At 38.3% G+C, this 27,953-nt stretch overlaps 1 protein-coding gene across 5 annotated transcripts; it reads right to left on the bottom strand.

Moving 5' to 3' along the window:
• Window positions 1–79: 79 nt before the first annotated feature.
• Window positions 80–27,953, bottom strand: gpam (glycerol-3-phosphate acyltransferase, mitochondrial). Of its 5 annotated transcripts, XM_036572682.1 has the most exons (23): window positions 24,911–25,190; window positions 23,409–24,678; window positions 22,409–22,471; window positions 22,059–22,179; window positions 20,301–20,420; window positions 19,474–19,547; window positions 18,522–18,635; window positions 17,363–17,512; window positions 17,160–17,259; window positions 15,366–15,502; window positions 15,160–15,259; window positions 13,732–13,944; window positions 12,944–13,057; window positions 12,743–12,828; window positions 12,094–12,209; window positions 10,509–10,579; window positions 10,120–10,384; window positions 8,547–8,698; window positions 7,324–7,401; window positions 6,393–6,524; window positions 4,949–5,138; window positions 3,525–3,583; window positions 80–3,415 (listed from the first exon to the last, which is right to left on the bottom strand). In XM_036572682.1, the coding sequence occupies exons 4-23, from the start codon at window positions 22,143–22,145 to the stop codon at window positions 3,299–3,301; spliced, it is 2,475 nt and encodes an 824-aa protein (XP_036428575.1). In that variant the 5' UTR covers window positions 22,146–22,179; window positions 22,409–22,471; window positions 23,409–24,678; window positions 24,911–25,190; the 3' UTR covers window positions 80–3,298. The 5 variants fall into 5 exon arrangements, with proteins under 5 accessions (XP_036428575.1, XP_036428576.1, XP_036428577.1 ...); XM_036572683.1 differs by lacking the exon at window positions 22,409–22,471; XM_036572684.1 differs by lacking the exon at window positions 23,409–24,678.

The following is a 27,953-nucleotide window of genomic DNA, read 5'->3' as shown; positions in this document are numbered from 1 at the left end:
TTTTCATGCCTTCAGAATTTACAGAAGATAACACAACTCAAATATGCATATCTGTATAAAAAAGACAGATGTATCATCATTTGTTAATCTATGGTTAATTTATTTTACTAACAAAGTTACCAGTGCTTGAAAACATTGTTTTACAGACACATAAAACATGAAGACACAGCAAGTAACCAGAGCTGGTGAGGGTCTGTATTTAGAGCATGAGCTTATTTCCTTAATACCAGTTTGACTCAGAAAAGTAAAATGGGCATGAACTCCAGGGAGGACACTGCTGTATGTTACACAGAGAGTTCCTGATTAATAATGGTTGTGAAGAATATTCAAGTTTAAAAGCTGTTCTCTTCACCCCATATTCCAAGGTTACACAATGTTTACAAGCAGTATGCTATGGCATGTTCTTAAAGGGGCTGGAGTTATGTGAGCTTGTTTTTATCACAGTAAAGTAACTGCCATATTTAAAACAGCACTATACACATTTACAGTTTAACATATTGAATTGCTTGAATGCACAGACCTTGGATGTCTTGTGTGGTTACAGCACAGGGCTGACGCTTCTATCTGTTCTTAACCACCGCCCACACAGCATAAGCTGAGGGTGGGAACGGCATGTGATTGCAAGACGATTTGTGCTTATTCAGGAAACTTTTCACATCTATTATTTCCCCCCCTGGCTCAACAATGACCTTTTGGCAATGTATGATGACTGCTGTGCCAAGTCATACTGAAATTTATCTGTTTTACAAAAAAGACTTTGTATTGCCTTTAAGGACATCCATTTGATTCACAGTCATTTGAGAGTCAGCTTTAGAGCACTGCTGAACTCAGCAAGCAAGCAATGGACTAACAAACCTCACTGTTTACCTAAGCAGCATATAAAAAGCATGCCTAAACACTAGGAGCATAACAACCATGCACTAGCTGTGCTTCAGCAATACATTCTATTACAATAGACTTTCCCAGGTAACCAACAAGTTTACAGATGAAAACAGATCACGTGCATATGGTGCTTACATAAGCTTAAAGAGACATGCCCAGGGACATGTCCCTCCAGACACCTACTTTCTGTCAAGCCATTCTCAGTTACCAGTGCCAGGAATCACAATCAGTAAACAAAGAAAAAATAAACAGTAGTGCACTATCCAGTAAGTCATTTCTCTATAACAATAACAAAAGCGGGGGGAAAAAAAGACAAAAATAAATAAATAAATAAAAATAATAATTCACAGGACTCATTCAATTGTGCTATGTGCCAGCATCTTAATTTATTTAAGTGGTAGGCCTGTGCCAGCAGCAGCATATTCTCATTCGGGTAACGGTGGAAAATAACTACGTAAACAGAAAAACTCGGACTTAAGGGGGTCGGAAGCAGGGGGTAATTTGAGACAGGCCCCAACACTGAAGCAGGCACAGAAGCAAGCACAGCGATGGCGTCTGAGTTAAAGTATAATTGTCAAATTAAAGAGCATAATAAAAGCACAGCTCATGAACTGGGAGTCTGGCACGTTCAGTGTTCAAGCGTCATGCCCAAAAAAATCTAATATGCTAGTCTAAATAGGCCTAGAGCTTAATTTAAAGAAAATAATCACTTTTAAATCACATCAGAAAATCACAATTTGTTCATCCCTAGGTTTTGTAGTAAGCTGTCATCTTTAAATTGGACACGAAAACGCCATTAATCTAGTCCGAAAGAAAAGAACTGGCAGTAAAATGGTTTTTACCATCACTGGAGGCTGTTACTGCCATAACCCGGTTATCAGTCACCAGACACAGGCCTATTCTATTGTATGTGGAGGTCCAGAAAAAAGTCTATCATAGTAAATTAAAACCCAAATTACACAAGACAACAAAACTAAGCGTACTAAAATAGAACAAGCGGCAAAAACACATTTGCTATGTTTTAGCATTTTCATACACTTCAAGCTCCACTGTAAATACAATAAAAATGAATTATCACAGGAAAAGGCTTACACTAAGCAGATGGTGTGCAACATGCATTTAGCAGTTAGCTTAATTTAATTGTTTAATCAAGAAGACCATTTTCCTTTTGTACCATGATCAACTGGCTATTCAGTATTGGTGTTTTGTTTTTCTGTGGCGGGTAAAAAGCATAAATATCATACTCAGGGATTCTATACATTAATTGCACTGTAATGCACACGGAGAGCTCAAAAAAAAGAAAAAATGTAAAATGCAAAAAGGAGCCCAAGATATCATGTTTTTGCTCCCAGAAATATTTCCATATGGTAAAATCACCCCACTACAGTGGTCAATTACAGTAGTGTGTTCAAAAATCAGCCTGAGAACTAATAATTTCCTAAAAGAAAGGTTTGCTGAATTTTAAAGGACATGCATTTTTTACAGTAATGGCATGCTTTCAGTCACCACAGTCCAATGCCTGAGGTGTAAATTATTCCACAACACACAGCTTTATTTTAACAGAATTACTTTAAAAAATACCTGTAAAGAGAGATTCACTAAGGGATAATAAAAACGGACCTTTTTTTTTACCTATTCAACAAACATGCATCAATTCCTGAATTATAACCACTGTATTTCCTTTTACAAAAGACTAGCTTTTGTGACACAGAATGCAAAATTAGAATAAAAATGAGGAAATCCCCACAATTTCAGCAATGTCCATGATTAGGTGCAAACTGTGTCCTCTGGCCATTTCTCTGTACATTCTGCTACTGCTGTTATAGAACAAGGTAATAGTTGAGGCTCTTTTTTGAGTTAATATTTCTTTACATCTAGTACAATTACACAACAAAAGGTTTCAGATACACTTTTCTACACACATTCTCTCCAAAAGCGCTGGAGAATTAAATGCCCTTATAAATGCCACAATGTGATTTCCTACACTGGCTGACTTCCGTATAATATACTGGTTTAAACTGAAGGCAACCTGTATGCATAATTAGTCACATTCATGTACTCATCCATGCTTAAACAGAAACTAAGCAGAGCCATGAGAATGTAACAATTAAAAAGGCAAACTAAAACTTAAGGCAAAAGACAAACAAACCAGACAACATGAAGAATATATATCAGCTGTCTGAATGGAGGTCTCTTGCAATACAATTGGAATCAGTGTGCTAGCTGCATATCTGTACTCTAGCATGTGTGGGAAAGGATGAAGAAGGGCAAGGCGGGCTCAGTCCAGACCTAGTTGTTTTGCTGAAGGCACTTCTAGGTAAAGCTTTCCATAGAGTAGCACCTTTGACTGTTGTGAGTAGGCAGGAGAAGCCCTTGAGTGAGACAGAGGGGTTAGTATGATGGCCCTACCGCGGGCTCACAGCAGGCTGAAGCCTAGGATGTACTGCAAGAGCTTGTTCCTGTTGGCCTGAGGTTGGAACGTAGCACTCAGCTCAAGACGACACACCCCATCCTCATAGCGCTCCTTCAGCACCTGTTAACCACAAATATCAACACAGATTTCAGTCTCATCTTGTCTCCAGTGACATCATCAGACATGCTCATTTGGTAAATGAGGGTATACAGCATAAAAAGTGACTTACCCCCAGCTCTTTAAACGTTTTCACTGTATTTTTAACGAGGTAGTGTGTAGCACTTTCTCCTAAGCAATGGAAAAAAAAAGAAAGTTAGAAGAAAGTGATGAAAAAATTGAGAACAAATAGACACCTGCGAGACACTCAGCCATTTTATCAGGTACGTCTACCACATAGGTGCACTTTGTATGTGAACAATGACTGACTATAGCCCATCTGTTGCACAATTTGTCAGCCACCATCTACCCCACAGGTTTCAAGGCTCGTCCTGGAGTCTTCCCTGCTCCCAGCACACCCACTTCAAGTCATGAAAGGCTTGTTAATGAGCTCATCTGTTGGATCAGGTGTGCTGTGAGCCAGGAAAACAGGGTTGGGAACAACTGCTCTACCCCATCCATCAATAGAAGAGGACCACTGCTCATTATTTCCTCACTGGTAGTCTCAGCACAGCACTATGTACACCTACTGAAATACCCACACTGCTGGCACACCTTGTAGTTTGGGGTGTTAAATTCTTGGAGGGCATTACCGGAGGTGAACACCCTGCTGTATGTATGGAGTTACAGACTATAGCTCTTATAGCATCTTTGTCCATGCAGAATTTGTGTTCCAGGGCGTTCGGACACCTTAATTGTCCTAATTGTCAGACGCACTGCATCTTATGCTCAAAAAGAAGCAGAACACGCTTCTTAGGGGTGGGTTAACGCATTTTACTGAGAAGTAGGTAGATATAGACAACACTTTGAGAGAATGTGAAAGATAGATGATAAACAATTCAAAACTGACATACGTAACATAAAAAACTGACATACAGTACTGTGCAAAAGGCACCTAAGCACATTGTTTAAAACCATTTATCTGGGGAATAAGTGTTTTTGCTTGTAAACAACACCATGTATCATTAGAATATGCAAATAAACATAAATACAGTAAAAATTAACAAGAATTTCTTATATTTAAGAAAGTAGTTGATATCTTGTGAGGCAGTCTGAAGAACAAGGCTTGGTTCCAGATTTCTCCTAGTCCCCAATCACATATTTGATGATTAACATAATATGAAGATGTTACCCTAAATACTGATTGGTGTGGATGACGTACATCTGGATGGATTTTTCTTAAATGTTTTAAAAATGCAAAGTGCACAGCGCAGACTACAGGCATGCTTTTTAGTTAAGGTGCACGTGGCTCCATAGACAACAAAAAGAAGGGCACCTAAGAGTTTGAAAAGGTGCCATATAAAAGGCCACTTAGTCATCATCTAGCCCTTTCCATTGATCATCTCGTCTCTTTCCACTGGTGGATTGTGAAGAATGTGACTGATAATTTGTGCAGCAACAGAGGCTACAGTCACACAGCTAAAATGATTCAGATTATTAAGGTATTTAAAGGGAATACAACACCAAAGGAATGAATCCAAGGTGATGAAGACTGACCGTAGGCTGCCACTCCTTTTTCTGTGCGCGTGAGCAGGAATTTGAAGAGCTTCTGAGTGTACTCTCTTTCTGCCATGGGTGAGAGTAGGCTGTGCACAAAGATGGCCGCCCCGCTGTAAGCCTCCATCACAGGGCTGAGCACTCGCTGCAGAAAGGTGAAGAACTCCTGGTGCTCAGGTGATGAGCTCACCTGCATCATCATACATATTATTACTGAAATATGACAATGAATACTGTCAACAATCTCAAAAAGCATATTAACCTGATGTACAACGCCCATCAAAAGTATAAAAACACCTAGCTTTTCTAAATGTTCTTAATAAATAAAAAATATGAGAATAAAAATCTACAAATCAAGCGTCTCTGAAAAATTCAATAGACACTAAGATGTCTCCAAACTTTTGATAGGCAGTGCAGACTATGCAACACCTTTGCCTTAGTTTTAACGCTGTAAGAGATAATGACTGAAAGCACAGAGCAAAATCGAAACAATGAAAAAAATAAAAAATGTACCAAAAAAATCACCATGTTGCTATCGCAACAACACATACTACAAAACACCTCTATGCTTGCTTTGTAAGAACAAGAATGGCTCGGAGACTATGAGTAAGTGAGCCTACACAACACGTGACAGGACTACTTCCTATTCCTGCTGACAAACACCTGCAAAGCACTCTACTGAGTAATGGAAAATTACTTGAAATAGGGTATAGTGTTACAAAGCACAAAAGTCATAGGATTCACAGTGTGGTCATTCTTAAGGGGATGTTTTAAAGGGGAATTCCACAGATTTCTCTGAATATCTGCATAATTAAACTGTTGCAATGTAAATGCCATTCAGTGGTTTCATGTGAAATGCACTGTTCGAAAGAATCTTAGAGTGAGAATGTTCACAGTGGTGGTGATACAAACCAGATGTCTAAAAAGTTGAATGCTTTTAAAAGCCATCTCAAGAAAGTTATTACATGAACTGGTTATGAATAAGTTGTCTTACATCTGAGACATTGTTTTACAGTAGTTTTTAGAAGATTTGGGTCTAAAACATATTTATAAAATTCACTGATTGTGAAGAGGTACATACAGGGCATTGTAAAGGAAAATAGCACCCAAAGAAACTTCCTAAGATTTACAACTATCTTACCAACATTACATATAAAAACTTAAAAGACACATGTAGATTTACTGGTTGTTTTGGATAGTAAATAAAATGGTTACATTTGTGTTGTAAACATCACAGCCTCTGGTTCTTATCACCATCACTGTAAAGATTGGTTATTTTCTCGACAACGCACCATTTCACGTCAAACCACTCTGAATTAATTTAACATCACAGAAAAATTATTTGAGCTCAAATTTTGATCAATCAGTGGAGTTCTTTATGAAGGAATGTTAAACATTCAAATATTCAAGTTCTCTAACATAAGAGAGGCTTGCTATGGTTTACCTTCAGATAGCGGTCCCTCTGCTCCTCTCCAAAGTCACTGTCCTCGTCCTCTTCGTCGCTTCTCCAGGACAAGGGCTCGGGGAACTTCTTAGGCCATGGTTCCTCTGTGGGGCTCAGCTCCTCCTGGTCCTCCTGAACACAACACCATGCAGCTGGATGTGAAGAACTGCCCATATTTAGGCTTGTTGTTAATGTTTGCCATAAGTGGGCTACATATTACAGATATAAGGTATGGATAAATTCACTAAAACAGTTTTTCTATTACTCTGTCATTCACAAAATTCACATATATCGCCAGCACTGTGCCACTGTGCATGGAACATGCCCCCCCCGGTGGCCAAAACCAAATATTGCTGAGACTAAACTTCACATGCAAATACAATAAGTTACTTTTAAAATTCATATGATAACGCTAAATAATAATAACATTAGATATCTGTAGGTTTTTCATCAGCAATCCATGTTGGTAATGGTCCAATAATATTTGTGCACTGGGACTTCAGCAGCAAACTACAAAACCATGGATTTGAACCATTCTTTTTTTAACCTAAACATGAATCATTTTGCAAAAAGTGACTCCATTTCTCCTTTTATTATTCTGAATGGTTATTCTGAATGTAAACATATCACAAGCAAATTGGTGCAAAAAGTAAAAACAGTACCTAGGAGGAGTTGGGGCTGTGTGTGCTAGCTCACTGAAGAATCTAAAATATTTTATGGTTCTGATTCATTTAACACTTTCCTTGAATGATTCCCTAACTACTGGACAGAAATTATAAACTGCTGAGTCACAGTTAACATTATGATTTTTTCTTTGTTTACAGCTCAGTGTGCATGCTTATTACATAAGCCTCTAAAGAGCAAAAAATTACTTTTCACCAAAAAGTCAAGAAAGAGATTTAAATCCAGACACACAGCAAAGAAGACTCACTTCAGCCACAATCAGCACGCCATACTGTATCAGTCTGGTCACAGCATCTTGGAAAACCTGGTAGACTGTCTGACACGGCTTTAAACAGAAGAGATGAAGCGTTTATATCAGCAGGCCATGACTAGCAAATATATATGCATGTACAAAAAATGAAAGCTTGCACTAGCTTTACTACAGTCATGTCTAGCCGGTCATTAAATTTGATGCGTCCTTTAACCACTAGACAATCAGCTGATGCACCATAATTCTACTGTGTGCTAGCTCATAAACGTTCAAGTTTAGCCATGAAAGCAGTTGCATTAAAAGATTTGTCTATTAACAGTAAATCTACCATTAGATTTACAGTCTACTGTAAATGATTGGGCACACTTGACTGAATGCAAGCTTTTTACAATCTGAAAGATATTTTCTTCTTAATGCTTATATGCTTGCAATGTGTCTCTTATGTTCTATGTTGTCTATTAACTTATTTCCAAAGCAAACATTTAAAAAACAATTAATCCTCCCAAATAAGTATACAGTTGTATGCACAAGTTTGGGTGCCCCTGGTCAAAATACATGTTTTCTTGATTTACTAAGTGAAAATAAGTCAACATATCCTCTACAGGGATCACACTTCTGCACATTTTAGTGCGCAATTACTGTTTATTTGCAGAACATGTGGGGGAAAAAAATAAAACATAAAATGTGGTACAAAAATGACCAATACCAATTATTAAACAGCAAATAAATATATTTTGCACTAAAATATGCAGAAAAAAGTTTGATCCCCTTTGAGGATGTTATGACATATTTTCACATAGAAAATCAAAAAGATAAGGGTGTTCAAACTTTTGAACTTCTGTATTTTGAGCTTCAAGATAGTTCAAAAAGTCAATCCTCATGGAGCTGCTTGAGGGAATGCTACAAGTGTACACAGCTATTTCAAGGATGGCTATACTTAAAAATCTAAAATACTGAATAGTTCTGATTCATTTAACACTTTAAACAATGCACAATTCTCTAACTATTGTTCCATAGTTTTCATTCTTCACTATTATTCTAAAATGTGGAAAATAGTAAAAATAAGGAAACGCTTGTTTTGGAACATCCAAACTTTTGACTAGAGATGCAGATTTATGTCATTGCAAGGTATTTGAGGTTCACAGAAGCTTTACAAAGGGGGATGTATGTGGTGTGTGTATATAGTGTGTTATGCTGCACTTTTGCAGTGCAGGACTCACTATGGCAACAAGCACTTCATTGGAGAGGAAGTGGGAAAGGCCTGCTGCTCTGAGGATGAGTCTCTCCTGGCTGAGCAGATTGGAGGAGGAGCCAAGTTCACCCTCACATGTCTCTGCAGTCTGCTCCCTTAGCAAGGCCAGAGTGCTACACGCTAAAAACACAGACACAAACACCATTAACATCATTCGCTGTCTCTCAAACACACTGTCCATGTCTGGTTATGGTTAACTATGCTCTTACTACTATGACTATTCATTAGTTATGATGATAACAGCATGATTAATCATCACCACACAGTCATTTGTTCAGTTTGTGCTGCATATGACTATTAGAATTAGGGTATAAAATAGAGCTAGGGTTCAAAAATGCTTGCTATGTATCGATCTGAAAGCGATTCAACTGCGTCAATTTTGTAATTTTTTTATGTGGAAATTGATTTTCAAAGATGAACACAGATGAGCCAAAGCATCATGACCACTCAAAGACTCATCTAATAACAAGAGTGCATGTCAAAGTCTGGGATTTATTAGACAGTAAGCAAACTGCCAGTTCTCGTAGTCGATCTGTAGGATGTACGAGGAATGGGCAGGTGAGAAGACCTTTGACAAGGTCCAAATGGACTAAATCATTATGGCCAGATGACTTGGTTGAAGCATTGCCAAAACAGCAAGGCCTGAGGGGTGCCTCCGGTCAGCAGTGGTGAGTACCTACCAATAGCAGTCCGAAGAGGGACAAACCAAGAACTGTCGAAAGGGTTAACAAAGCCTATTCCATCTGATTCAAACTGACAGAAAGGCTACTGTGGCACGAGTCACAGACATGTTTAATGATGGTTACAAGAGTAATGTGTCACAACACTGTGCATCGCATCCTGCTGCGTGCGGGGGTGGGTCCGGGCATCAGTTTGACACGTTCCACAAGTTATTCCTCGATGGCAGTGGCCTCCTTCAGCAGGATTATGCACCCTGCCACAAAGCACACATTGTTCACAAATGGTTTGAGAAACATGACAAAGAGTTCAAGGTGTTGCCATGGCCTCCAAGCTCCCAAATCTGAATCCTATCAAGCATCTGTGGGATGTGCTGGAACAAGTCTGATCTGCAGCGGCTTCATCTCGCAACTTACAGGACCTAAAGGATCTGCTTCTAATGTCTTGGTGCCAGATACCACAGGGCACTTTTAGAGGTCTTGTAGAGACTATGCCTCGGTGGGTCCGAGCTGTTTTGGCATACCGACAGCATATTAGGTCATAATGTTGCGGCTCATCAGTGTATATGCTCACTACAATTTTTTGTTGTTTTCAAACGTAACAACTGGCTCCTAGAGCAAGGAAAAAGCTTGATGTATTGTTTTTATTGTCCATTTTTCGCTACCTTTTAAATAGTTCCTCCAATCAGGTTTGCATTCAATACATTTTTAATAAAATCAGAATAACAGCACAATAATCAAATGACTAATCATGGTACTGTGAACTGTCTTCTAAAGAATTGAGGTTAGAGGTTTACATCCTTTAACACAAAAACAGAATGACTAACTGAACAGACATCTGAACAAACAAGTTTAGGAGAGTACCTATGATGGCGTCAGCAATGAAGACATGGAAAAGGCCATTGCTGTAGAAGTTGAGCTCGAAGAGTGCGGGTACGGTGTTGTTGGGAGTGATGATGAACTCTGTGTTTCTGTTAGTGCTTGTCACATTCACACAGTTGCCCAGGAGGTTGAGTGCATGCATCACCACATCCTCGGAGTTCCCCGAGAAACCCAGGTCGAAGTCTCGTGACAGGATCTCCTCCTTCATGTTGAAGAAGTCCTCCACCAGCTTGGACAGCAGCACACCCTGTACGGCCAAGGAAGGTGCATTATTGGATTTGTACTACAGTCATCCAAACTATAAAAGTTGTACAATAGAAGAACATAAGAAGAGGCTGTGGTTTAGACACTTTTGGCAACTTAATGCTCACCTTTCTGTGTTTGTACAGCAGGAGGCAGGCCACAATGTGAGTAGACATGATTGCTGAGGACTTGCTCGCAGCTGTGACAGAGCAAAACAGAATGGTCAGCCTTTTCTTATTATATCAGAATGCTCCTAAAATGGATGCATCATTTTTATACACTTTTATAAATCATAGTGTCTTTGTGTTTAAAGATAATACATAAGGTGTTTTTCCACTGCAGAGGTTCTGGAACCTTTAGCACCAGAAAACTGAAATTTATATTTAAATCTGTAATACATTATTCAAAAAATTTTCAAATAATACCTTTGAATGTATAGGACTACAGGCTATCGTACACTGGATGCCACTAGAGAAAATGATGCCCCTCAGCATCTCACTGTTACCGTCAATATTAAACCCAGACTCCACATATTAAGGCTTGAAATTTAGATCGAGAAATGCAATCAATCTAAAGTCAGTCTAAACAGACAAATGCTAATCGTCTGTTTTTACTTCACTTAACGTTAATGTTACTAGCCTAGTCATATTTCACCTTTAAGCCTGGAAACAGTGAGTTTCTGAAGAGTTAGTTAGCAGACAACAAATTTAGTGAATTTAACAAGTTATGTTGAAAGTTTTTTCTATTAAACCTACTTGAGTGTGCTCTCTGCAGATGAAACCAAAAAGTTAGTACACTACTGTTCTAGGTGAAGATGAAGTCACCAAGCACTATTACAATGAGTTTGTTAAGGTACTGTTTTACGTCAGCCAATAAGTTTAGCTAGCAAGTAAGACGGCTAATTACCCAAATTAAATGTTTTTACATTGGTCACGGTTATTGTGATTGTTCCAGCTGTCTCAAGTAGAGAAGTAGGTAGCAAATGAACAAGCACTAGAACCTTAAGTTCCACTGGTTCCTGTTTGTGTCAGTTCCTGTGTTTAAATGTGCAATGGAAAAAGAACCTTTGTGTTACTTTTAAAATCATTAGTGTGTTATTTAAAGCGTTGTTCTAATTACAAAATCTGTGACTGAGATATGCTGTGCTATAGTAGCTTGATAGTAAATGTTTTAAAATTGTGAGCACAAATTTACAAAGTGTTGTAAATTGTAATCTTTGGAAGTGTACCCTTGTTTTTATTAAAGACACAATTAAGTTATCTGCATTAAGATGGTGAGGGTGAGGAACTAAAAGAACATCTTTAGAATTTCAACTAAAAGCGGCACAAAAGCCATCTCAGCATTTAGATACATGGCAGATATATGGCAAGTGCAGAGAAACCAGGTTCATGTCAAGTTTATAAGTCAAGTATATTAAACATTTACAAGCAAGCTGCAATTCCACTCCTCTCCATATCCATTGACCTGTTGTCCTTAAAAAAGCACCACCAACAGAGTGCATTCAACTTAGCGGAGCATGATTGGCTGAGAAAAACACGCCACCAGAGTGAGGACTGCATAACCAATAGTAACCTCTAAAGGCTGTCAGTCATTTAGCATTCAGGCAGGCTGATTCAGAAACAGAACACATTGCCTGACTGTAGCGTGATAAGGAATGCAGACTGCAGGAGAGGTGGCTTTAAATAAAGCTTTAAAGTATTATTGTGTTCTTACTGAAGAGAACATGCTTGGCCAGGTTAGAAATAACCTGTCTCCTCCAGGGCTCATCGGACATCTCTCTGGAATCTGGGTGCTCCTCTTCCTCTTCGTTAAACAGTGGCTGATCTGGCCTATTGCATGAAAAATACCTCTCACAATCAGGTAAAAGTACAACAAGCTAACTGTATCAGAGAAAGTATAGTACTGTTCAAAAGTTCATACACCTACTTAAAGAAGAATTTTCTCTAGATTACCATGCTTCACATAATAATGAACACAGTAAAACATCCAGAATGCCTTGTGCTTGATCAAATCTTATGTAAGATAACTTCTCAATAAATGACTACAAAAACATCATTTCAGTGTATTATTTTGTAGTATTTATAATTTAATAATTTCTCGGTGTTCCCACAAAACTTGGAATCTTGAACAAAATATCTTGAAATACCTTCTGGTGTCCAGCTTATAGTATTTTAATCCACAGCGTACAAGTTATTGTATACAATAGCAACAATCATTAATATGATAAGTGATTCCCGAACGTTTGAACAATACCATATATTTGTCAATCAAATTGACCGAAATCTCCAAGATTATGAAAAACATCCATTCAATCAGTGTGTTTAAAGTATTCACTGGTACTATAAGTGGCTGAAGTGTGTACCTTGCTGCGATGATGGTGGGGATGAGGATTTGCTCCAGAGTGAGAGGGGCTGGGAGATGCCGACAGCGCTGTGTGTCCAGGTACTCCTGAGACAGAGGGAAAGGACAGCTTGGTCTCAGTGAGGTACATTTTTGCAGCCCAGGAGGTCTGTTAAGGGCCTCTCAGCTGTGCCACAGGAGAGAGAAATTACGTGCTCCTGACCTTGAGGGAGAAAGGCTGAGTGAAGTCCACTCGCACACAGCCGTAATTCTTCCGCAGCATTCTGAACACACCACAGGCAACTCCCCAGAGGCTCTCATTCTTCTTAGGCTTACCCTGGACAGAGCAGAGAAAGCACAGACATTTTGTTGGTCACTTATCTAAAGCAATATATAAGGGAGAGGGGAGAGAAGGGGTAACAGGTTGCTAGGAGGGCTGTGACTATCAATTATATTAGTGAGCGAGTAATTTGTGTATATTATATTTTTTATGTTTTTTTTTTTTAAAAAGGCCAACTTCAACTTTAAAAAAAATCCAAAATAGTTAATTAAAAAAGACAAAAAAACCTACACAAAGGTTCTTTGAGTATTCATGCTCAATATTCAATATTCACTTTCTTGACTAAAGAACCCTTGAAGAACCATCTTTAAGAGTGTAGTCTCTAACAACACAAGATGCTCGTTCAATGGTTAATGGGCTAGTTCACTTGTTTCTTCTTGTGTTAAAGGAACACTCCAGACAGACTAGGAAAATCCCCTTCAGATGATACATCAAAGAAAGGAAGTGCTGAAAATGTTGTGTGCATGCACACATTCACGCTGCCTTTTGTGTGTTTACATGTGTTTTTTTCCTGTTAGCTGTCGAATGCAGAGAAAAGCCAGACAGCAAACATTACTGCTCAGAAGCTGGAAAACACATTTCAAACAGATTGCCCCAAAAAAGTCCCCCAAAGCAGCTGTAGTTGTTGGCCAGAGTATCCCTTTAAGTTAGAGCAGTTCTATGACTCTTACCAGCTGCTCACTGTTGTAATTGCCCTCAATGATGCGGTCATAGGAGATGCCTACAGGCACGATGAGCACATCTGGGATGCTGCCTGCACACATTGCATCCACCACGATGGAGAGCATGCCTGCCCTTGCTGGAGACGGTTTCCCACTGCGTGAACGTGTGCCCTCCAGATAAACCTCCAAAAACTGCTGCTGCCGCAACAACTCTTCTGTGTACTGGAAAATAAAGCAGCAGCAGCAGAAGGGTGACCACAAATTCACTGAGCTCAATCACTACTTAACTTACACAAAAGAGCCGTAACAAAAAAAACAAAAAAACATTGTTACCATATATATACGTACAGGAAAACCATCACCTCAGAGACAAATTTCAAGACTTGTGATTATCTGATACAAATAAATTAAAATTATAACTATTTAAAGAATGCATATCATGTAAAATGCAATTGTGCTCACATTTTTAAAATGAAAAAGTTATGTTGTATGCAAACATTGTTAAGTTTCAAAATATAATATTCACTCTGCAGTCCATACACTCCATATTTGGAAACTTAAAAAAAAACAGTACACAGTACAAGTGTAAAAACAGCTTGTTTTGAATTCACTGTCACTGCAAGGTAAAAAAAAAGCAACATTTTTACATATATAATGTTTAATTCTAAGGCATGAAGAGAGGTTGAAAAATAAAAATGAATTATGACTGCTTTTGGTACATAAAACCACACACGTTATAACCGGACCTCAGACGAAAAAACAACAAAAATGAAAAACGAAAAGGATATGGGCCCTTTAAAAATCATAACCTATGAATACCTAAGAATAACGACAACCTTCAAAAGTTTTTGCTTGTCCTTGCATAAGAAAGGCAATCGGATAAGGCTGGAACCTTTCTTACTGATGCTGAACAAACATAAGGTGTTGATCTCATCCTGCAAAGCATATGAATGTTTTAACTGCTTTATTTAGTAATTAAATTTCACTTTAATTTAAACACTACAGCATCATTAAAACATGCGTCTGTCATGTGTCATTTTTGCCTGCCTCTCTCTTTCTCAGTTTTAAAATTCTTTTCATCGTGTATTACAGTATCTCAAGATCCTTGTAGCTCTCTGCTCTTCACATAGTGCATGGTCCCAGGCATGAATAACTCCTATTTCAACTGTGCAATAGACTACAAATGCTCTAAAAGGAGAAAGGAACTGGACACCTGGTCAGTTCTCCTACACAAACAGTCACTGTGGGTGATTTGTGCTCAAAGGAGACACAGATTTTACATTCATCTGCCCACACAGTACTACATGGACAAAGTGCAAATGCAAAAAGAGACCATATTTTGGCACACCAGCAGCTGCGTGAGTCTATATTTAACTACTTATTTACTTTTTGACTAAAATTGCAACACCAAATGTAAATGCTTCTATTTGTAATTACCGAATGTAACAGAGATCTGTACAGGACATCTTTCTTTCCATCAGGGGCCTTGTCCAGCTTACGGCGAATGAAGAATCCTCCCAGTTTACGAATCAGTGTGCTAAAGGGCAACAGTTGGCAGAGTATAAAAAATGTACACAAACACAAAAGTACAATGAGGCACTGTTACGCGCATATGTTGTCAGAAATGATACAAAGCCCTTTACCTGAAGATGGGGATGTTGAGGTTGTTGCCAGCAGCGATGTGTGGGGCTTTGATGTTGTGACAGAAGAGGATGAAGGTGATGAGAAGGTAGTCGATGTGAGACTTATGGACAGGGAGGAAGACCAGTGGAGCATTGTGCTGAAACAAAGCAAATAATCCAAAATGTTTACCTGCACAAATTGATTTTATATATATATATATATATATATATATATATATATATACATACATACATACATACACATACACACACACAGTGCACTCTGGGGAAGATTTAATGTACTGCGCCTTCGCAATCCACATTTTGCCTTTAAAAACTGGCTGTTGCGATTTACTAAACAAATCGCAACACTGACTTTACAAAATGTACTAAACTGACTTTTGCTTCCCTGCATATGCACTTATAGGAGCTTCCTTTTCAATGCACAAAATACTGTGAGAAGATTATTATAATGAAGCACCTACTCCCATTCACCAAGACTTACATTACTGACTGAATTATTTAACGCCTGTGAAAAGCTTGTCTTCTTTATGATGCTAACATGGATGCCATTAGTTGTGCTTATAGAAAGTTTTTTAAATTCATTTTTAAAATTTTGATAGGAAAAAACACTTGTAAAGGACTGCCATGTCACATTAAGCATAATGTGATATAGGAAATAATAATAAAAAAACATATAGAAAAAGAATGTTTTAAACTAGTATTTCATAAAACTTTGGGTAGATTGTACAGCACTATCAAAGAGCAGCTTTTGCCTAAATGATGTGACAGTTTTGCCAATTTCAGGCCAGCTGAAAATGAATGTTTCAAAATAGAAAGTCAAAATCATTTATTTTCTCTAATTTCTGATTTTTTGTGTAAAATTAAAATCTTATTTTCTCAAAATAATTATTATGTTGAAATAATCACTTTCTCAATGAGTAATAACTCATGACATTGTCATTATTTTGAATTCCTAAGTCAAAATCTTGAGAAAGTAACTACTTATTTTGACCTAATGAGTCAAATAAAAAATTTTTTTTCCTAGCTAGCAGTAACAGCGTTCATACAAAAAGCATGTGAGCCAAAAACATGTTTATGTTGCGCTGGTCATATATTAATTACAAAGTTGTACCTGTCTTCATTTTCAGGGAAGTTTGTAGTACATAACCCGCTAAACTGGCCACCCATACCAGCGCAACGTGTCAGGTGACTGTTGATTATTAGTGCCTCTTAGTAAATCTACCCCTTTGTGTGTGAAAGTATGGCAAATAAGGATAGTAAGGAACCCAATGTGACATTCATGTCAGATCAGATATCATTTCTCAAACATTTTTGTGAAGGTCAGATTAGGATTAAATTTCCCATTTGGGTTTCTCATAATCTATTTCCTGCCTACAGTTTCTACCAACAGTCTGCGTTCACCCCTACTTTAGTTTGTCTCTCTACTTTATTCTTCCTGCCTACTTTTATGACCTTACTCTAGAGATATGGTAGTACAGTGTTTGGAAAGCTGCTAATTCTATTCTATAAGACTATTCTATTACAGTTTGTATATGGCTGATCTAACGACACTGATCACTACAAGGTAACAAGTCAGTCATGATCATTAGTAATGTGGAGTTTGATTTAATTTGGTTGGCAATGCTTGAGATTTAATTCTGTTGGGATACAGTTGGGTTCAAATTCAAAAGTGGGTGTGTTTCTCGAGTTGGCACGAACCTGGGCTATACGTTCAGGCTCTGTCCAATATTTCACGCCTGATTAAAGGTATAACTTGAAAGTAATAGCAAACTTCAGAGATAGAGATTTCACCTCAGTGGCAGCTTTCTTCACCATCTCCAACTGCCCTTTATGGATCTGAATGCTCCAGAAGAAACCATTAAACAGTTTCAACAACGTCCATCCTGTCAACCTATAACAGACAATACACGTGAAGTTTTTTATAGTAAGCCCACGAACCTGACAAAGAGCATGGAAGAGGGTTTAGAGCTTTTTATTACAAATAAAACACAAACCTGATGAGGCTAGGGGAGATATTGGCCACCATTTCCTGTAGCAAGCTTCTGGCCTTCCGTGTCACTTTACTGAGAGCCTTCTGGTGTGTTCCAGCCTCCTGGTCTTCAGCACGGGCCTCTGACACCACCTCCTCTATAGCACTCTGCACTCTGTGAGAAGAACACAACAAACCCACTAACTCTCACTCGCTCTTTCACACCTATGTGATTAAACTTATGTGATTTGACAATTTTAACACTGCAATGTTAAAAGCTCCATACAATGTTATTTTTGCACCAAAAAGGAGATCTGCAGTTTTGCCAGGTAAGGGTGAGGGTGGCATTAACTGTGCAAAAGAAGCCATCCATTAGTCAGACAGAGATAAAACTAAAACTAACCATTAATGGAGGGCTTCTGAACAGCACCAAATACAAATATGAGCTTGAGATGGAAAGAATACACAAACACAAATGCAAGTTTTCTTGCACAGGTTAGTTTTCAAACACAGAATTTTTTAATGTATTTTTTTGTTATTTTGTTATTTATTTCTTTATTTTCTCATATTTCTAATTGGCCCAATTTGAAAAAAATTACTTGTCTAATTAGTGGCCTAATTTATTAAATTCAAGAGTATGAATATGTCTCGTTTTAATCAGTGTTTTTTTTTTTTTTTAATAAAAAGACTGAACAATGATTCAGAAAAATTAATACTGTCCGACCCTAAACTTTTTAAATAAATAAATGTGCCAAAAGAAGTTCTTTGAGCGATGCCATTAAAAAAAAAACAGCTTCTATGAAGAACTTAATATAAATGTTCTATACCAATTTAAGGGCTCTTCCTAGAACCTTTACAGTAAGTGGAGGTTCTTTAAACTTTAAAATGTTCTTCTCAGTTCTCCGCAGCTGATTAGTGGCTGTATGTGGGTGTGTATACAGGTGAATGTTTTTTTTTTGTCTTCCTTTTTATGTTTCTGAATGAGCTCCACACTTAAATTCCAATGTATGTTTTTTAATACTTACAAATGGCAATCAGGTAGAATTGAACTGAAGCATCCACTGAAAGGTACTTTAGGCATCTCAATTCTTCTATGGCATCACGCAAATAACCCTTTTTGGCGGCTTTATTATTTTTTTTTCTAGGTTGTACACATCATATGTGAACCCTATGTATGTTCCTACTTGCTGCTGTTGAGGACATTGTCCACCACGTTTCGAGCGAACATGTCCTTGCGGACATCTCTCTCCAGGACAAAGAGAACGTAACTGAGCCTCCGTGCCAGCCAGCCTCTATGTCTGCAAGCAAACACAAACACATGCATTCATTATAGTATATGTACTTCAGAGAAAAACAAACACCAGAATTTAACATGCAGGCATGTTTCTCCACAAGCCACAGGTCTAGGAGCTTTAATATAGACATATTTGTAACCTATAATAAAGCCAACTGTGCCCACATCTCAATAGCCCCTGGTGCAGATAATCAAATTTACCCTTTATAATTTCTTTAAGCATGAAAGGCAGGAAGAACCAGCTTAGTCCACTTCTGTCATTGGTCACCGGATCTGAGCTTGTGGTATCCGCTGACAAACAACCTTAAAAATTCATGCCACTGGTTTCCACTCCTTCACCTCACTGATTTCAACCTGACTCCCATGCATAGCCCCAGAGTGGGGCAGTCACTATTCTATTAAAGGTTAGATGTCATTGTGTGCATACTTGTAAGGAGCTTGGGTAATAAGCCTGCAAGAAGGATTAAGGAGTTTACTACAGGTGTATGCCTGACAAGCAGAGCTGGACAATATGACAATGTTTATCGTTATTGTGACAAATTCCATTAAACTGTCACAGTATGCTTTTCTGGGCATATTGTGAATATCGTCAGTACTTACAAACAGTTTCCAACTGCGTGTTTGATTTAAAGAGAGCATAATTAACCCTGCAATTAATCCTGGAATTATCACAACACAGTGTGTGAAATGTTGAATACAGATAGAATGGATTGACAGTTTTTGGTATTTTAAATGCGTCACTTCTTCGTCTGTTACAGCTTATCAGATGTCAGAAAAACTGTCATATCGACCACCTTTACTGACAAGGACTCTTGGAATGAGAATTACAGGTCTGTGTTTACCTTGTGTGTGTCTCATTGATGTAAATCACATTGCGGAGTCCTAACGAGGGGATGCTAGAGTTGAAAAGCCGCTCCTGAAAGATAATAAACAAGACAAGGAAACAAAACATAACTAGTTGTCAGCTAGCACAGAAAAAACTTCCTTATATTCATCTTATTTTTAAAAAAAGTTGTCAAAAGGTACAACAAGCAATATTTTGCAAGTCCCTGGATGATACCTAATCACATGGCAGACAATTAAGTGTTCTTTTAATTGTATATAAAGTATACTGCCATTTGTGATTAGTTCTTAATATTGCTCAAAGTAATAAAAACTCTTGGCACTGAACATATATAGCGTGTGTACTTTTACCTGCATTAAGTGATCCTCTACACTGTCAAAGCGGTATTGGCGTCACTCAACAATACTGTTTTCTGAGTTCTAGAGATATCGATAGATGACAAAATCTCAATCTTAATCTTACTTAACTGTAATACAGATCATTTGCTGGGTGCAACAGACTGTTTTCAAAGAACAGTTTAAATTACATAAAAACTAAATAAATGTTTCCTTTTTTGAAATGTGTTTTTTTTTTATCTGGATCAAAACCTTTGGTCTAATTTGCTGAGAAGCAGAGCAAAACAACAGACAAACTGCTGCAAGCTATATCAGATTTATAAGACATTCTTTTTACCAGTACTCAGGAAGAATGGTTTCACTGACTTTACCAATGCAAACGCAAATAACATCTGACACCATGATTTTGCAAGATATTTGAAACATATCATGATACGGAATCACTCAGTTCTACTTTTCCCAAGCACACAAAAGGCCTAAGTTAACCGACCTGACTCTGTGGTGTGCATGAGTGACAGCACCTCCCGACAAACGGCCGTTTCCTGTTCAGCAGACCATCCTTCCATGTGTTTGTCACGGAGCGTAGGACAGAAGGGCTAAAGCTTCGATCCTGACAGAGCAGACACAGAAATATTAATCTGTAGTGTATTTATCAATATCCAAAAAATCTACGTTTTATAAGGTAAATGCACACAGACAAAATTCACACAGCATTTTTACCCCCTAATCTAACTCAGCCTGTTCTACTTTCTCAGGCAATTTAACTTGCTTAGACCTTTTTAAGAAGCATCTCCTACCTGCATCCCATGTGTTTGTTTACATTAACTTACTCTATCCTGATGTAAAGTTTTACTTTCAACCTATAGTACTAATTTCTTAATGTCAAGCCTGTTATGAGGGCAATTACTGCACAAATCGTTATGTCTGTGCAGATGATCTTCTGTAAACAGTAATATAAACTAGACAAAACTCCATCTGCTTTGAAATTAAATGCTAAAGAAATGCTAACGTAGTACAATTAGTAAGTTTTTAAAGGAAGAGCTTGGTAGACAATTTACAGAGTTTTTCCCCCTTACCCCAAGCACAGTCAATCATTCACAACATGTTTGATGTCTGAAGTTTGCTTCTTTAATTTTGCACTGGAGCTAATGTAAGTCTAAGGCTAATGTAACAAACAAGTAATGTTAGCATCGATATCATAACACACTTCGTCGAAACCTCATTGTGTTGATAAATAAAAATCTCATATAGACGTTATGTGGTTTCTGCCAGTGTATGAGAGGCTGTTAAGATGGACAAGTACAATCCATAGCTCACAGCAGTAGTAGGCATAATTTTGTCTGTACTGTAATTTATTTTTATGGATTACACATACAGCGTTAGAACCACAAGCAAGTCTGCGATTACTTGGAGCAACACTATATAAGGTTTTGAAGACCTCTCTGGAGGAAATGTTCTTCTGCACATTGCGTGCAATTACATATTTTGTAACACTGGTGGTGCTTCGGACCCCCTCCCCAAGCGGATGAATGAGTGTGTTGAAAGAGTACATCATATCTTAGGAAGATGTAAGGGAATTATCCACTACTGTCATTATTTCTGAATCAGTATAATGCTGATTTTGCATTTCAGGCCTAAACATTGAGTCAGACTTGCTTTTTGAGCTTGTGTGGATGACGTTAATATGTCAAAATTACCTTTTAAATTAGTATTTTAAGCTTTACAAGATGACAGCAGTGCCAGGACAACATATTTTAGCATTTTTTTTTCTTCTGACTCAGTAATGATACTACTGTCAACTTTAACAAAAACATCTTACACAGAACAGCTTTAACTCAACCTGGTTTGAGATGAAAATATGATGATTAAGGCATGTAGTTTGCACAGTACTACTTGGCAAGATAAATATTTTAATTTCTTGTTAACTACATTAGCATTGTGGCTCCAGTACAAAATTAAAGAAGCAAACTTTGGACCCCAAACATGACTTGGTTATCAACCACACTTGGGGAGAAGGGAAAATTTTGTTTTTTTAATGGTTAAAATGGTTAAAAGCAGGAAACATACATTTAACAAAAAAACTACATGTAGCCTCAATAACTAAATATAATATCATTTTTTCCGTATTTACTGTGTCTACACTTTAGCTTTATTACAGCTTCCATTCTTTTCAAGAGCCTTACATCAGCAGGGATATATTTCTACACATTCATTTATATTTGCCATCCTGGCTATAGTTCTCACTTACCTGCTCCTCACAGGGATGCTTCAGGCGATCCACACTGTTGGCTAGCAGCACACCGTCCTGGCCCCAGAGTGCCATGCTGACATCCATCCCCTCTCCTTCAGACCCCACAAACACTATAAACCTGCAAGATAAACACACACAAAAGGACGAGTCAAAGCTGCTCAAGGCCCCGACAGCACTCCCTGCTGCAGGTCATATATATGAGCCGTGTGATATAGGACCCCGACAGAGCAGCATTTCTCTCTGCTAGAGGAATATGCTGAACATTGCAGAAGAGTGAAGAATGCTCTGCTTAATCAGCCTAATTCTATCAGCTTAACTGTCAATGAAGAACAAAAATGCTGCCTTTCCTGTTACCACTGGTCTCTCCAGATTATTCACCAGACCTGCGCAGGTGCTTTAAGGCAAGTTATCTGTGGCAACAGAAATATCAGAAGATTATTATAAGATAACAGACAGGAAATAGATGGTCTAAAACGATATCACAAAATATTCTAATATCACCGTTAATTTTATTACAATATATCCTGTTGCGCGCATTACACTGAGAAACTACAGTACTGTGCAAGTTAAAGACCACACTTCATTTATTTAATTTGCATTCAGAATGGCCACTGGCATCAGGAAAAGAGCAGGAAATGTACAATTAACAGAAAATTACACAGTAGCCTCAATAACTGAACACTATATACATTTTTCTGTATTTAGTGTGTGTTCTCTTTACTTTTATTACAGTTTCCATTCTTTTCAAGAGCCTTAGTTCAGCAAGGATATTGTTCCACAGCTCCAAACTTCAAGTTTTAAGTACTGTTTTGGTGGCCTACCAGGTCTCGCATGGTTTTTAGGACTCCCATTTCTCTATATCTTCTATTAATTTTTTGATCAGTTTTGGAAAATCTTGTTTTTTCCACATTTTTCCTTTGACTTTCCCCTTCCTCATGCAACTGGATTATCTTTTATGTAATCTCTCCAAGAATATCTTGTTCTTGATGTTCGTTTTGATTGGAAATTAAATAAATACAGAGTGGCCTCTGACTTTTGTGCAGTACTTTTGTGCAGTGTGTATAATACTGTTTACACTGATTAAAAGTGATATAAGAAAAATGGTTTTAACCAGTAACTTTGAACTTAACCTGCCAATAAGTGTTCAAGCAGGTTAGTAACAGACTTACATGAGTTGTGGAACTGGGGGTAATTCAACACTGAAAAACTAACCTACATTTAAGCTACAAGCCTACGTTTACAACAGAATACTCCAGATCGCGTGAATTTGATTTGTGATCATTTTCATTTGAGAAGTCCCAAAAAAAGAAAACATGAAAATTTTAGATAGAGTACTACAAAAATTACCTGAAGTCCACTAATAGAGTTGTCACCTCTCGGCTAGGTCAAGAAAACAGTGAGCCAAGTTGAGAGCATAATGGATTTGGAACATGACCCTGGCTGAGAGACAGCCTCACTACAGTCCAGCTGCAAATGATTCAGGCAGTACACGTGCAGTAGAGGTAATGCCTTCTCCTCTTACCTCTCTGCCACTATCATAACGTCCTGGATGACCCTCAGCTACACGATCCCCTATGCTGATTCGCTAACCTATGGGTGAGAGTCTCCACTCCCTGGTGTTGGGTTATAGGGCTAAAACCTTTAGCCTACACCAGATCACACCAGACCCTGAATAAACCAGCTGCCCAATGAAAGTGGTGGGAGTGGAACCAAAGGGGACGGGGGCAGAAACAGAGAGTACACTCATGTCCACTCAAATGGATATTTATAGAAGTCATGTGGGAGAGAAAAGATTCAGCAAATGCAGGACTACGCAGGATAGCCTGTGCCCAATTTTTTTTTTTTTTTAATTATTTGTATTTACCTACCAGCTCATTAGTCGGTACAGGTTAATATAGCAAATTCAGTTTTGATACAAAGTACCCCAAATTACCTAAAAAAAAATACAAAAATGTATGTATGTGAATGTATGGCAAAATAATAAGGGATATTATATGTGATGTAAAGTACACATTGACATATTTGACAGAAAAGACCCTGTCAACTATCAAATTACCATTTTACATTCCTTTTTATCACTGATACTTTGGCCAATAATTCACAGCACAGGTGCAGCCTGGTCTTCAAGAGAGAGGACACTAACAGAGCCATAGAGCAGGACCTGCTCTAATGCACCATAATGATATGATGAGACCAGTATGTTTAGTATTCTTCAATTACAAAAATACAGATATATAAAGTATATTGATTCAAATGATACAGATTTTGGCAACTACACAGTAGTAGTTGTAAGTATGTATTTGACTTGCATTAGAAATACTGACTACAAGGACTTTCTTTTATTCAGTACCACTGACCATGAAAGGATAACTTTAAAATTGACAAATGTTTAGGAATAACTTGTGTTACCTGTTTTTGTGTTGATCTGTTTTCATTTTATTTAGAAAGAACACAGTGGAAAGATTCCGCATCTGTGACAAGACCTCAGCTTGGTTAGAGTACAAATTTCGGTTCCTACTTTCAGAACACATTCTGCACAAGCATAACATGTGGTGATGTCTTTCAACTTCTCTCTGGGGTTATGCTAGTGTAGCCTCTTCATACCCACACAAAAGAACTGCCAAATCATAAGGAGAGGAACGTCCACAGTAAGAACAGTGACCGGCTGTTTGTTCACAATATGAGCTGCACTAGGTGAGGAAGACACAGATTATGAGCTCTAATCTTCATGACACAGTGAGTCATTCGCTGCTATATAGACTCTAAAACATGAAGGGCTGAACAGTCTGGCATCAGGCCTGAATATGCTAATAAACACACAATTACAATCAATGACAAGATATACTTACAGATATTTCCCATGAGTGAACTCTCAAAAGTGAGGGAGGACTTCAATATGCAATTACTGGAAAAAAAAAGTAATCACATGCATCTGACAGCTCCTGGGTGACTATGATATAATTAAGACCAGACTACTGCATATCCTAATTAAAGTGGAACTAGGTCACAGAAAATGTAATAATCTCTTCCACGATTGAACAACGACTTGGACCAAGATGCAGAGCAAATGCTGAGTGAGGCTGGAGAGAGTTGCACACTCTGTCACATCACAGAGCCTGAACCAAAGTTCAATGAACTCCTGAAGCGCGCCTACATTGTCTGATGTGTTTTCTGCCAATGGCTGACCAGCACACTGATGAGATGAAAAGAGGGGGGGGGCAAAAATGTTTTTGGGATCTGGCTCAGTGTCAGTGGCTGCAGTAAAGAAGACTGAGAGGACAGCCAGCATGATTAATGGCCAGAATGTACTCGGACAGCAACTTTAATCAGGTTGACCAACAGGAACACAGGGCTTGAGCTCTGGTGACATGAAAACATCATTCTGCATCTACCTAGTTAACCTGAGACAGAGCTTCAGTCCTTTGGGAAGCCTAAACATGGCCTCAGCATCATGCATACTTATCCCTCTCCTCCTTAGCAACCCACATAAACTAAGCAACCAACAGCTTTCTACTCAGGAGAGAGTTACACCACTGAAAAACCACAGGACTTTTCCTAGAAGAGTGGGCTTGTACAGGGATGTGTCTTTACAACCACATGCAGTGTAAGCCTTTGTTTGATGGCTGACAAACATAATCTACTGCTCAGGCCAAATCCTCTAGCATAGTGGGCCAGTGGGCTAATCCGTCCAGCAATCTGCTCATGTCAGGACCGTTTGTAGGTTGAATAAAGTCTGATGAAGTCCTGGATTTATAATGAAACCGTTACTACTAGAGATCACACCAATCTGATATCTAGTTTCAATATCAGATGGTACCAGCAGTTTGCTGAATTTAAATCGGTGGACCGAAAAATATCCAATCCATTTCTGTATGAAACCAAGCCTGAAATATCACAGAATTGCTTGCAGCGCAACATAACGTAAAGTGAAATAAAACAGGTTATGTGATAGCAATAGCAACATGTAATGTAAGGTTAACATAAGAACAATAAGTAGTAAGCTAACAAATTATTAAACTAGAATTACAACTTTATTTATTTATTTTATACTTGAAAGCTGTATTTCTTGTACTTGCCTTGTCTACCTACTACAACAATGACAACAATGTGCTTGACAGTATCAAGGCAAGTTAACCCACTAATGCCTGGAGATGAAATTTTAAACTTCCTTTGATTGAGTTGTTAATAAATTCAATCAGAGTGGCTTGGTGAGAAACTTGCCAAGTTATAATTGTTCACATGAGATATGTATGAGGACTTTAATGCCTCTGAAAGCTCCCTCACATAAAGTTATTACATGAAATGGCCATGAATACTCTGCCTGATGTCAGACATGTTGTTTTACGACACTTGTGATAAACCTTTGGCTTGAAATGTATTTTAATCCATTTATTTTAATCCACTCATGGTGAAGGGATACATACAGGGTGTTATAAAGCAAAATTGTCACTAAAGAAATGTATTTTCACATTTCTGACTATTTTACCATCCTTGGCATTACAGATCTAAACTCAGAAGACACGTGTAGGTTCGCTGGTGGTTTTGGATAGTAACGTTAAATAAAATGGATATTTGTGTTGTAGCCATCCGGACCCCTGGTTTCTATCAGCACCACTGTAAACAAATCTGAGTCTGTGTTAAGTTTCTTTACAGTGAACCGTTTCACATCAAACCACTCTGAATGAATCAAGGACTGAAGTATCGAGAAATACTGAAACATTTTTAGTCACTCTGTTTGTGAAAAAACTAGCTAACCTACGTAAAATAGGCTACAGTCAGATGCTCGCTTACAGTAACGTTATCTATACAAGAAATCATCACTTTAGACCAGAACAAGTTCTTTGGCATTTTTTCATAACCAGTCTTAAATCTACTTGTTAGACATGAAGGGGCTAAACACACGACAACCCGCAGTTAACAACTAAAGACTCTCAGCACAATAAATATTGAGGTTATACCTTATGCCTGCTTTTAAAATGCTCAAACAAGTTAGCCTGCTAACAGATAACGGTGATAGAGGTTAGCTTACCGGTAAACCGTTAAAAAGCCTCTTCACTCGGCTTAGCTAGTTTTCATTCTGCACGAAAATATGCTAAAGTTAGTGCTTAAAACAAACGGACATCCGCGTTCACGTTTCTTCTTCTGTACCGCTGTCAGGCAGTCATTTCTCACAGCTAATGTTAGCTGCTTAGCTAACGTTAGCTAGCCAGCTCCGATGAACGACGGTGATGCTGGCATGTTTTGCTACCGGCAAGACGCGACTAGTGGAAGATAAGAACACCGGCAGGCTTACGGAGCCATTTCCAGTAAACTAACGTTAAAGACTTATTTAACGTTAAATCATCCCTCAGTCTGCTCACATACATGAATGAAATCTCTTTCAAATGTTAGTTTATTTAGATGCAGCCTGGATCTTGGTCAGTGTGTCAGCGGATGGATGTTGAGCTCATGCAATAGTGAAAGCACATGGGCGTCCACACTGAGCATAGTGAAGAGGAAAAGCACATCTAGCTAATGCTATCAGAGTAGACTGCCGTATTAAGACATGACTACGAAGGCCGAAACTGACCTAGCCTGTCTTCACCGCGGACCAGAACACCAACTAATGTTAGCTAACCTAGCTCACTACAAGATGTAACTACGTGGCTTGTTGGTTGCTAAAACCACTAGCCTGCCAGCCTGTGTACAGCAAGCTAACCAGAACGAACAATTAATGTATGAAACCAAGTGAAAAACAGTGTTTACCGTGAAAAATGCCTCCTGCGGCTAACATCTCTGTTCAAGTAGCTAGTGCCGTCTTCTGTTGTTCTCGTCCTTGAGCCTGCCACCCTACAGTTCACAGCCCCCTGTGCACTTTTTCCGGCTGTGCGCCCACACAGACAGGATGACCTC

Source organism: Colossoma macropomum, unplaced genomic scaffold, assembly GCF_904425465.1.
Source record: "Colossoma macropomum unplaced genomic scaffold, Colossoma_macropomum, whole genome shotgun sequence".
In the NCBI taxonomy this organism is placed as follows: domain Eukaryota; kingdom Metazoa; phylum Chordata; class Actinopteri; order Characiformes; family Serrasalmidae; genus Colossoma; species Colossoma macropomum.
This window is presented reverse-complemented; position numbering and strand designations above follow the sequence as displayed.